This window comes from Argiope bruennichi, chromosome X1 (genome assembly GCF_947563725.1).
Source record: "Argiope bruennichi chromosome X1, qqArgBrue1.1, whole genome shotgun sequence".
In the NCBI taxonomy this organism is placed as follows: Eukaryota; Metazoa; Arthropoda; class Arachnida; order Araneae; family Araneidae; genus Argiope; species Argiope bruennichi.
The window spans coordinates 25358984-25370995 of record NC_079162.1 but is presented as its reverse complement, the minus strand read 5'-3'; the positions used below and the strand labels follow the sequence as shown (position 1 = coordinate 25370995).

General features: G+C 28.5%; 1 protein-coding gene across 3 annotated transcripts in view; it reads left to right on the top strand.

The window, feature by feature from the left end:
- The window catches only part of LOC129959555 (suppressor of lurcher protein 1-like), a 72549-nt gene extending 61316 nt beyond the window's left edge, over positions 1-11233 (top strand). The window contains exons 5-9 of one of the 3 annotated variants that reach the window (XM_056072463.1): positions 319-357; positions 4183-4351; positions 5128-5327; positions 7002-7052; positions 8857-11233. In XM_056072463.1, the coding sequence (XP_055928438.1) occupies positions 319-357; positions 4183-4351; positions 5128-5327; positions 7002-7052; positions 8857-8924 (527 nt within the window). In that variant the 3' untranslated portion in view covers positions 8925-11233. The remainder of the gene's footprint in view (positions 1-318; positions 358-4182; positions 4352-5127; positions 5328-7001; positions 7053-8856) is intronic. The other 2 variants (XM_056072466.1, XM_056072465.1) reach the window with 2 other exon arrangements.
- The last annotated feature ends 779 nt before the right edge of the window (positions 11234-12012 follow it).

Sequence of the window (12012 nt, the reverse complement as noted above, 5' to 3'; positions counted from 1 at the left end):
TTATCAGCAGTGACAAGGCAATTCCTAGAACTTTTTGTAGATGACAAAACTCTGCATTTTTATTGAAATTCTGAAATTTTGAAGTATATCAAAATTAATCCTTCATGATATAAATATTCAAAACATGTATATAATATTTGTAAAAAAGGAAAACTCTGGAACTCAAGAAAAATTCACTTGGCTTTTCACATTTTATGGAGCCCTTTTATTTTATTTATAAACTTTTATAAATTTCTGAAATTAAAAATTTGTTTGACCTTTCCTGAAACTTTAGTTATTTCTTTTTATATCTTTCCCTCTTCTTCATATTTCTTTCAGATTTTGGTATATCAGCACAAAGCCAAGATTCTTCCCAAGGTAAGATGCTTTTCTATTCAAATTTTACAAAATGAATTAATGGAAATATTGGTGGTATTCTTAAAGCAGATAAATAGCTTTTATAGATTTTTATCTATAAAAAATCTTTATCTTATTTTCTTTTTAAAATGAAAAACATTTATAATAGGAACAATCTGATGTCTTTTGCAAATTTAATATTTTTATTAAAATATTTTCCAAGTTAGAAAAGTCAAAATATTATACTTATTATTAGCATTTTTTTTCAACTATTAACGAATTTACTTGATTTTTGTTTTTCTTTACAGTTGATTAAATATTTCACTAATTATTTTTAAATGAATAAAAAAAATTCTAAAACACATTATAGTTTTTAAATATTAAACAATTTTTACTACAATTTTAAAAAGTAAAATATATATATATTTTATTAGAGTTCTTTTATGTAGAGGTCGTAAATCAATCTTTGTAAATCTTCAGTTACCAAGAGACTTCTTGCTTAGTAGCCAAACTAATAATCTTTCAAAATTTTTAATTCCAAAAAACTTAGTAGTCCTTGGCTTTCGACTCATGATGGAATAGTTTTTGATTCTCTCCGATATAACAGGCTTAACAACTTGATTTGAATCAATTTTAATATTAAATGCATATTGACTATTTTTATAAAAATACTAAACACTTCCAAATCCTATTTGTTGTCATTCAAAGCGCTTCCAGCGTTACTACGAGTTGCTTTACGTAATTTTCACTGATGTTACTCAGAAAATCGCGAGTGTTTCAAACTATTAAATCTGTAATGAAGGTCATAAAAAGTACTCTACGTGTTTTGTTTTTTTCCCCTTAAGATTTTATGAATCGTTAAAAACATTTAGATTAAACAACAAGTGTAAACTATCGTTAACGGTTTTCTTGTGGTCTTATATTCATTATAATTCATAAAGTAATGCTAAATAATAATGATTGCATCCTTTAAATAAAAAATAAAATTTGAAAAGTTCTCACTTTATATCTTTAAAAAAATAGATTCTTTAAATACAATATTGAGTCAAATTTTTGCAAACTTGAAGAATCGATTGGTTCCGCGACGCCTTAAAAAAAGTCATGCAATCAGTTTGCTTTATATCGATAAAGAAAACATGCGATAGAATTCATCAGAAAATAAAATCCTGCAATTGATTACCAGAATTAAGTTCCAAATCAGAGCATCGTAAAGAAATGCTAATAGTAATTAGAACAAATGTCTGAGTGACATGAATTTTTGAACACGGGCAAACGAAAGCCCTCTCCAAAAAATAAGATTAAAATTAAAATAAATATTTAAAAGTAATCACTTTTTTGGACTTAGAAACGTTTGCCTTACATTTTTTTTTATCAAATTAACATTGAAAAGGAGAGGAAATGATAAAACGGTTGTTATTATTATATATATTGCGTTCCTCTACCTTGTGCAATTCGTGTTACATCACGACTATGACTAAACTATTATACCCTAAGAATTTAAATGCATTTATACTAGGGACTGTTGGCCTATATTTTCCTTCCGTTCATTTGGGGAATTTTTATTCAATTTTCGTTTTCTCAGTTCTGAAATAAATACCATCGAGATATAGTATAATTTTCATTTCTTTTGTCGACTAGGTTTTTCTCTACAGCGCTCTGAATAAAGCAACTCTAAAATTCTTCATAACCATTCAGAATATTTAGTTTTTGTAATTATTAGGAGAATTTCCTCTTTAATTATCTCCAGAAGTATTGGGCATAACTAAAAAAATTAAATATGTATATTGATGATAATGCACGATTATGGTTCATAATTTATGGTAGTGGTTCCTAGTTCAGCCTAATCTCGAATTTTCAAAGTATGTTCGCCTAGAGAGAACCCAGACACAGCCGCTACCTCTTCTCCAACACCAGAGAAAGAAAAGGCTGTTTTAGCGGAGTTTCAATGCTCTGGGCAGGCATTGCATTGGATAGACGCTAAGACATAAATGCCCTAGGAGAGTCTCTATGGCACTAGAATGAGATCTTAGAGTCCAATCCCTTTTAGGAGTGTCGTTGGCATTGATTTAATTTTTAAGAACAACAAAACAAGCATTTTATGTACAATTTATATAGTTATCGACTTTCTGTAATGTCAGAATATTTATTGGATACATTAGTTAGTTAATTGCCAAACCTAAATCCTGTAAAATGTATGTAAATCGCTTTTGGGGAGGCATTTGCAACTACTACCCTCACCCCCCCCCCCTTTCCTTTGTTCAGAACCAACGAGAACCGGGGAAACTATAATACTGGAGAAATGGAACAGACTGCCAAGAGGATTCGTTAACTGCCACATTTCCATTTACGAATTAACGTTCTGAGAACTGTATATCAGCAGGATGAGACTAAGCTTGCATTGTCTTTTTTTTTATATTATAACATTTGTTTAGAACTTCTCGCATTAAGGAATCTTCACGCATTATCATGCATTAGTCCCTTAATTATCATATGATTATTTCCTGTATTCTAACAATATATTCAACTCTTATAAGTATCTGATATTATTAAATGTGCCCAAAATATCTGGAGATAAACGAGAAAAGCTGATAACTTTATTAAAGCTGAGCATTTTCATATGAATATTATAGAAGACAGAATCGATAAATAAATTAAAAATTACAACTTCATAGTGCAAACAATCTAAAGAGATTATGTCTAATGGTTTTTTGTTATTGGCGCTGTTATATATTTCAATATCTTGAAATAGTGTACCATAAAGAAAAAAAAATTTCAAAATTCAGTCTTTTATTTAGCCTTTTGATAAATAAAAATTTAAAATAACTAAAGTTATTTTTCTGTTTCTGTACAGCTGTTACATTTTATTCAAATTCAGCAATTTTAGTACCCTTGTAAAATATACAGCTCCTCGAATAGTTTAAAAATATGATCGGATTATTTATCTCACTTACCTGACGTTAGCAATCTATTTTCTATGATAAAACTAACTATAAATTTTCTTTATAAAGAAAGAGTTACAAAGTCACAATATTTTTTCTGACTCTTATGACCTAATTTGAATGAACTTGAATATCATAGGCAAAGATTTAAGACATATTGGAAGGACAACCTAAACTTGTTAGGAAACAATCATTCTCTTTGTGTATGTGAAAATAATGACTAGAAGATTTTTCAGAAACATTTAAATTCACTTTTACTTAGGACTATTCATTCCATGAGCGTTATTTTTACTTTCTTATAGATGAAATAAACAGAAAGAAAGGTATTATTATCGTCAAAAAATCGGTTTCGAGATTTTGAAGCATCTTTACATCTTAGATATCCCTTAGAAAAGTATTTTCTTTTATTAAAAAATTCCGTCTGTCTATGTATGAACAAAAAAAATGCTTTGATAAAACTTGATCCCTATCATGTTTTGAACCAAATTCTTCAAAGATAAGACCATCTATCCGTCTACATTCGCATACATATAAACGCGATAATTAAAAAAACAATGATTTAGTAAATTACATGAAACTGATCTTAAGGTTAAAATTGTAGTTCCGTGTCATGGGTCAAATCTTGTTTTCAGTTGGTTAAAAAAAGCATCCAAATTGCTTACTCGAGTTTCCTTACTGTGCTATGAAGCACAACTCCTGAAAACGCTTCTGCGTGGAACTCTGAAAATAAAAACCTGAGCACTCATGGCGTCTACGGCTTTGACTAAGATCAACAATTTCTATGGAATGAGAGGTGGGTAGGGGCATAACATCTTTATTGGGGAGAAAGCGAGAAAGTTTTGAGGAGACCGCTCCCGCTGATTTCTATCAACTTAGGATGATTTAGGATGTCTCATCTTTCTTTCAGAATGCCGATTCACTTTTCGCAGTGAAGAAAGAGGAAACGGGACTTTTAATTCGCCGAACTACCCTGGTTTTTACCCTAGGGATACCGAATGCCACTACATATTTTATGGCAAAGATAAAGAAAGAGTACACATTACCTTCGCTTACTTCGATGTGGACGGAATTCCTCCGTAAGTATATTTTTTATTTAATACATGATGATTTCAATATGGCTATTAAATTTCTATAAAAGGAATTCTACTTTTTTTTCAATGTTCAATTTCAAAATCAGTGTTCTTAAATCTGATTTATTAATGTAATTAAAAAATTCCGCAAGTAACCGCATTCAAGTATTTCAATTAATTTCATAAGTCAATTGAGGTAGTTTTGTGTGTATAATTGGTTATAAAGAAAAAACGACAGTGTCTTTAGCTGTGTCGTAACGGAGTACCTTGACACGTGTTTTTGTTTATAATTGATTTTTAATCAAAATTTTAATGTGGAGCATATTGGAAAACTTAAAAGTGATCCAAAAGGAAACGTAGTTTAATCGATTGTTAAATTACTTCCATTACTATTGCTACGATTTTTCCTGACAGAAATAATCAAAGTAGTGAATTTAGTACAAAATAATATATCAGGAAACTGCAGTAATACAACAAAAGAAAGCTTTCTTAATTAATTCTATATCAATTAACTCAATTACAATTACTCAATTTAAGTTTTGACGCATATGAAGTACATCAAACCAATTTACATTTTGAGTAAAATGCTCATATTGCAACTTTTAAGTCATGGTATAGCGTATTACATCTGGCAGTCAGATGTATGATAATAGGCGCATTCGTGCCTGTCAAGTAAATTTATTCCATTCCAGCGAGTTCATGTTAAATTTATTTACCGAAATTTTCATTTTTATTTTCAGTGCTTCCAACTTATAATCATTCTATTTGTTTTCATTTTACAGGTGCTTGGGTGAAACTGCTAGTGATTATGTAGAGTTCTCCAATTACAAAACAGTTGACAGAAAACTTGCTCGGCATTGTGGGAACCAAAGGCCTAAACTCATTGAATCCGATGCTGATTTCTTCAGAGTCATTTTCAAGTCCAATGACAAATTTGACGCAACAGGATTTGAAGCATTTTATCAATTTCGGAAGCAAATCGGTAAGTGTGAAATTATTAGTTAGTTTGTTTTACATTATTCTTTCAAGTTTGGTAATCTTTATTTCACCATATTTTTCACGAAATTTTCTGCGTTTTATTTTTGTACCTTTACCATACAAGTACAACCAAATCTGGCATAAAGAGCAAAGCAAAATTTATAAAAGTGACTAACTTAATGAGCGATGTTTCACATGACGAGTAGTGAGGAGGCATCTTGACGTCACATGCTGCACTGGCTTGTATCAGTCTGTGTTGAACATTTATTTGAAAATATTACATGGTATGTGAGAGGCTGCCTATGGAATTTTAATCGATAATTTTGTCTCGGGGAAGATTATAGAGTTAAAGGTGAATAGCCAAGACATCTATAAGCTAGTGTAAGCACATGGACAGAATTACCGAAGGGCTTATGGAGCTGAATTCTGCGTCACAGCTTGAAATTGCGGAGGAGATGGTATAAGAAGAGGAAGAAAAAATAGACCCAATAGAGCAACCATATTCTAGTGAAATAAGGGAAAGCTGAAAAAATGAGAAATCACTGCATCACCCTGTAGTTATGAGCACTACAAATCCATTTAACAATAATGTTATGTCTTATTTTCGCCAGATTTTGAAGCGTAGCCAAATACAAATATCTTTAAACATTTTTTTCTTGTAATTTAACATTTATAATGTATGCTTTTTTTATAATATTATTAATTTGTTTGGGTATTTTTTTTCGGAATGGAGCACATTGTCAAATTAAGATTCGGGAACAAATTATGCTCGACAAGCGAGGTTCCACTGTACAAAGTAATGCCTTGTTCCTCTGAGGTTTGTTTTTATCCAAATGAACTGTACTTTCAAGAAATAAAATAATGAACATGAATTCAAAAAAACTTTATAGCCTGATAAGCAAAGTCCCCCCCCCCCCGGTTACTTAAATAACCTTTAATCTGAAAATAAAATTTTCAAAGCATTGCTTCAATTAATCATATTAATTTAATTACTATTTCGTTAATGTTCCATTTTTAAGCTACAAAAAAACGATTTTGCGATGTTTAAAACGATTCTAGACAGTATTTTGAAAAAATAAATACTAAAATTATTCAAATGATTTAGAATTTTATATCTTTTCGATAACCGAAAGAAATTATAAAACATAATAAACCTAAGAACTTTATGATGTGGTCGATGTCACTAAAACTGATTATTTTATTTTTTCTCAGTATTTTATGAATTTGAGTGGTAATATAATAAATAATGAGTAATAAGTTATAATGAATAAAATAATAATGAAGAAAATAATAAAAACTACAAGCATTTTTCAGTTCTAAATAATAATTTTTTTAATGTCTTAACTTCCCAATTAATTGAAAAAAGGAAATATTGCTTACAAGAGAAAAACTAATACGAACTCATCTGATATGCATACGAAATAATTATCTGATTCAATAAAAGCATTATATCATTGAAAAGATCCCATTCATTTTATTAATGGGAAAAACAAAAAGGGAAAAAATTAAAATGGTCTTACATAGAACTTTTTGTTCATATGTTTTAAAATTTATTAATTTATTGAAAATTATTTTAATTAAAATGAAATTCTTTCAAACATTTAACTTTAACTAATAGAAATATTTATTAAATAAAACTGAGTGTTTTCATATTTTAAAATTCTTTTCACTTTTACAGATCCTTTTACAGTAAAAAGAGTTTCAAATGTCCCTAAGGATCGCAAATCAGGTTTGTAGATTCCTATTTTCGATGCTGTTTTGAAATGTATTAAATTGTTAGTCATGTGCATTTTCTTCATCTGAGAATTTCCTGAATCCGTTACATCTAAAAATAATTTAGAACATCGATTATAAATCCCCACATTTAATGAGATGAAATGACTAAAATTCAATTTTTAAGACAAAAAAAGGATAAATTTGAAAACAATATAAAAAAATATTAATATTTATTCACACATGTAAATATACAAGAGAAAGTAAGAAATGTATAATGAATGATTTATTTATTTATAAAATTTTTCGTGATAAGAATTTTTTGAACTTTTTTAGAAATATTTCACACTGCGTGTTACAGTATGCAATTCTTTTAACGATATAAAAATTTCATTTTATCAATGTTTTATATTTTATTGACTCAAAAATCTGACTTTAAATTCCTTTTGAAAACCACATTATATGTTTGTCGCCTTTTTAGTTATTGCACTTTGTTTTTTATTTCGAATTTAGCCAACATTATAGTTTTTTTCCTTTAAAATTTCCACTGATTATTGAATAAAGCCCTTCCTTTATAGTTTATTGAAATTTAAGATCTGCTTTCAGTTTCCCATAAGGTACCTATTTCTTTCTTACCCCATTTGTAGTAATACATCCATCATGCATTCAATGGTGCAGTACCATAGGTAAGCAAAAGTATATATAGAGTATTTAGAGGATAGGCAAATTTATTCGTGAGAAGACAGAAATTCGAATGTTAGACGTAAGTGTTTATTACTTTCCCACATTGAGAATAAAAAAAATTCTTATGCATTTTATGTAAAGTTTATATAGAGTATTTAGAGGATAGACAAATTTATTTGTGAGAAGACAGAAATTCGAATGTTAGACGTAAGTTTTTATTAATATCCCACACTAAAAAATTAAAAAAGAAATCTTATGTATCATCAGCGCCATTCTTGCTGAAAGATTAACTTCCCACTGAATAAAAATTGCCTTATAGGAACCCAAGTGCCCAGCTATTGCCATATATATTTTCGAAATAATGATGAAACCATTCTCATTTTTTGAAAGAGTTTGAACTATTGCGACAAACCCAAAAACGTATTATGGATACGTAGCATACCGTATTTCATCAAAAAGTGTGGCATGTAATTTTAAGCTATATTTATAGTTAGTGCGAGTCGTTTCTTCTTAAAGATAACATCTATTTAAATGTTAAAACATTTTTTTTTATTAAACAATAATTAAAAATAGTATCGGAGCTCATAATTTAACTGCTTTTTTTCTGGTACGTGAGAAAAAATACATGACATAATTTTTAATACTGAATTGAACATGTAAAATGAGAATAGCATGGCTCCATCAACCACACTTTTTTTATGCAACCTAGATTAAATGAGAATGAAATATGCATATTTATATGTATAAGTGACACTATTCAACTTATCTAAAGTGTTTGGAATGTTAATTTTTTTGGTGTTTGCCATTTGGAACACCCTCTTCAATGTGCAACAGTAATCAGCCAACATTACAGTTTTCCCATATGTTAAATAATATTCGTAAATCGACAAAGTGCTCAAAAGTCATGATTATTAAACTACGATAGTAATTTACTTGAAAATTAGATAGCAGGATTTAGAAAAGGTTCATAGAGTTTGACAACAAATGCAAGCACATCTCAAGTAAACAAACTGTCGGCTTAATGTCCCATTTGTTAAATGTCAGGGACCAGGTTTAATCAAGAGTCTTGAGACTTTTCCATAGTTTTATGCTTAAAAAAATATTTTTAACATTAATACTGATTTTTTTTCTTATAGGAGCTGATTCCCGGTGGTTGAATTTCAGTTTCCTCTTCATATTTACAACGATTTTGGTGCTTTCATAAATAAAGCAAATAATTGTGTCATACAATAAAATTTGTATGCTATTGATCGGCGTGCTATCGATGTCCAATGCGTAGTTTGAAAAGAAAAAAAAACTGAGATTAAAGACTAAAAATATCAAATACTATGATCATGAAAAAACGTTTACAGAAGTGCTGGATCTCAATTCAAGCCTCGCTACATGAAACAAACTTTATCTAAAATATTTATCATGGCGATTGTAAAAATATTCGAAAAGCTACAAACTCAGCATGATTTCAAGTACCTAGCGAATAATTTGTGGTTTAATCAAAAAGTCTAGAAGTTATTTGTTCAGAACAACAAGAATTAATGTAAGACAAAACTTTCCGAAAAAAATATTTAAAATGATTATTAAGAAAACTTGCTGTCAAATTCCTTTTCCTTTACATTAGTAAAATTCGACGTTTTTTAGATGAATTTTTAACAAATTTCTATTTGTTAACATGCAATTATAATCAGTATCGCAAATTTATCTTCTTAGTTATGTACGATATTTCAGAAAAATATTTCATCTAATTTAATTTTTGAAGAAAATTAAACTGTTCATCAGAATGCCCTAATCTAAATGACATGCTCGAGGTATTGAATGTACATACGAAAAAGAAGCAGAAGCAAGGGAACAAATTCAACGCACAGATATAAATGTCTTGTAAGATAAATAATTAGAATCGCAGCGTAAAATGGTAGTTACACGTAAAAAGCACATGATGAAGCTTTTTTATTCACATTTTTGCAATCGAATGCTAGTATTTTATTATTATTATTTTTTCCATTTTTGGTTTTTCATTTATTTATTCGCAAATCCCCCCCTCATCAACATTTTTTTTCTATTTTATTACCATAAAGTCATCTCATTAATGGTTGCTTCGCATTTAAAAAGATAGGACGAATGTTCTGAAAGGAAAAAAAATTGTTTTTGAATTATGATAAAAAGTGGATGATTTGCTACGGGATACTATCAATTTCCCATGACACTTTTCCAATTATTCTTCCTTAGTGTAATTTTAACTTTAAATGCTCTGGCTTTTTGTCTCGAATATTTATAACGAATGTATAATTCATATTTTTTTCAATTTTTTTTTCTAAAAACTGTGGTCTGCTTCGAGAGGACTCTGTGTTTTCTTTCCATCGCTTAGATGAAAACTTACAATTAGAAAGAAACCATTCATATCGCCACTTTTTCTAGATCTATTGAAGACTTTCCATGATCAGATAATTTTACATAAATATTTAATAATGAATCTGTTTTTCAATAAATACTTAATAATGTTATCTGTTCCATTTCCAAGACGGTTTTCATACTTCGTGAAACCAGCATTATCATTAATTCTTTTAACTTCTTTCATATCTTAACTATACATTGATAAATATATTACAGATAACCGTGTTTTAGAGAAAACGAAAAAACGCGTGCTTCCTTATTATTTTCTGTTACCTCTGGTAACAATTTATGAAGCACCATTCATAAAGCGGAGTTTTCTTCCTTTTGTTTCATAAGTCATATTTTTTTTATGATCTGTTTTAAGAAGCATTATTTAAAGGCATAGCTCAAGATGATACTCTTAATTCAAAGTTTCAGAATACTAGTTGCTGACTTCCAAAACACCACCTATGAAATGAATGGAATTATTCAATGCTACAGCAATTTCATTCAGAATGCATAAACTTAAAGGTGCTGGATTCGGTAAAATTTTAACGAGGAGAGTAATAAGAAAAACGTTTTAAGTGCAATGGTTGAGCTTGTGAAATCATTTCAAAAGAAATAAATTGATATAATCTGGGTCGGATTAATTACAAAAAAAGCATTTCAAAGCCAAATAAAAAAAAAAATTTAAAAACCAGTCTTGGCCATGTTCCAGTAAAATGCTGAAGCTCAAAGAAAAAGCACATGATATTTGCAAAATCAGGCTGATGTATGTTGAATATAGTGTTTCATTCAAATACTCTATGAATTCCATTTATATAAATATAAATTTTTCAAAGACACTATATTTTTTTTTTTTTGGCTGGGTGACCTCAAAATAATTATTAATATAAATTGATCTTTTATAATACTTCTCTATATGTATAAGTTTTAATGAATTACCTGCACTTCACCCTAATTAGGATACATCATGTAAATACCGAAAGAAATTAATGGTAAAATTTCCTACATATTAATTGCACTTAACGCGTTGATGAAAATTCATAAAATTTTAAATATTCATAAATATGTTTTTATTCCGATATCTATTCTGTTTATCTTGAAACATGTTGTTGAGCTATGTCAAAAATGTACACGTTAGAATATAAGTCTGCTCATTGTATCTAAATAAACTCCTTTCAAATGGATCTGTTTTGTCCTATTTTTTCTAATTGTTTTCTAAAGATCACTTTTACAATCTTTTATCTCTTGCTCTGATATTCAATACAAGATTGCGAAAATTCATCGGGATATTAATTATATCTATATAATAATGAAAATACTTTATATGAATTCTTTAGATCCAGCAGGTACACAATACATTATAAACATAGGGGTCAGGTTCCTGCATTAAAACTGAATGATTTATTTATCCTAATCTTGCAACCTATAACAAATTTCATACATTAATTAATTATTTTTAATTAAAATAATATTATTTTCATTCCATTTTTTTTAATTTCATAAAAAATTTGCGTAATGGCCTCTGTCATTTTAAAGCAAGACGACAAAAGTCTTCGTTTTTTGTGTTGTTTTTTTCAAAAATAAGCTTATCAAAGAACACGAAAACATTTTTTTCCACAAACAATTGAAAAATATATGTTAACGATTAATTTTCGTTAATAAATTGATTATATAAACAAATATTTTTTATTAAAAAAACTTCTTTGCTCTGACAAAAAAAGAAAAACTCGTTAATATTGTATCAGTATAAAAAATTACGAGCGATAAACAATTCAGAAAAAACAAAATTAATTCAATAAATAGTGAAAACAAAGAGTGTAAAAATAACAATTTAATCCTTTATAATCGTACCACTTTAAAAATTGTCATCATTTCTTAAATTATATACACTATTTCTTAAATTATAAAACACTTCATTTATA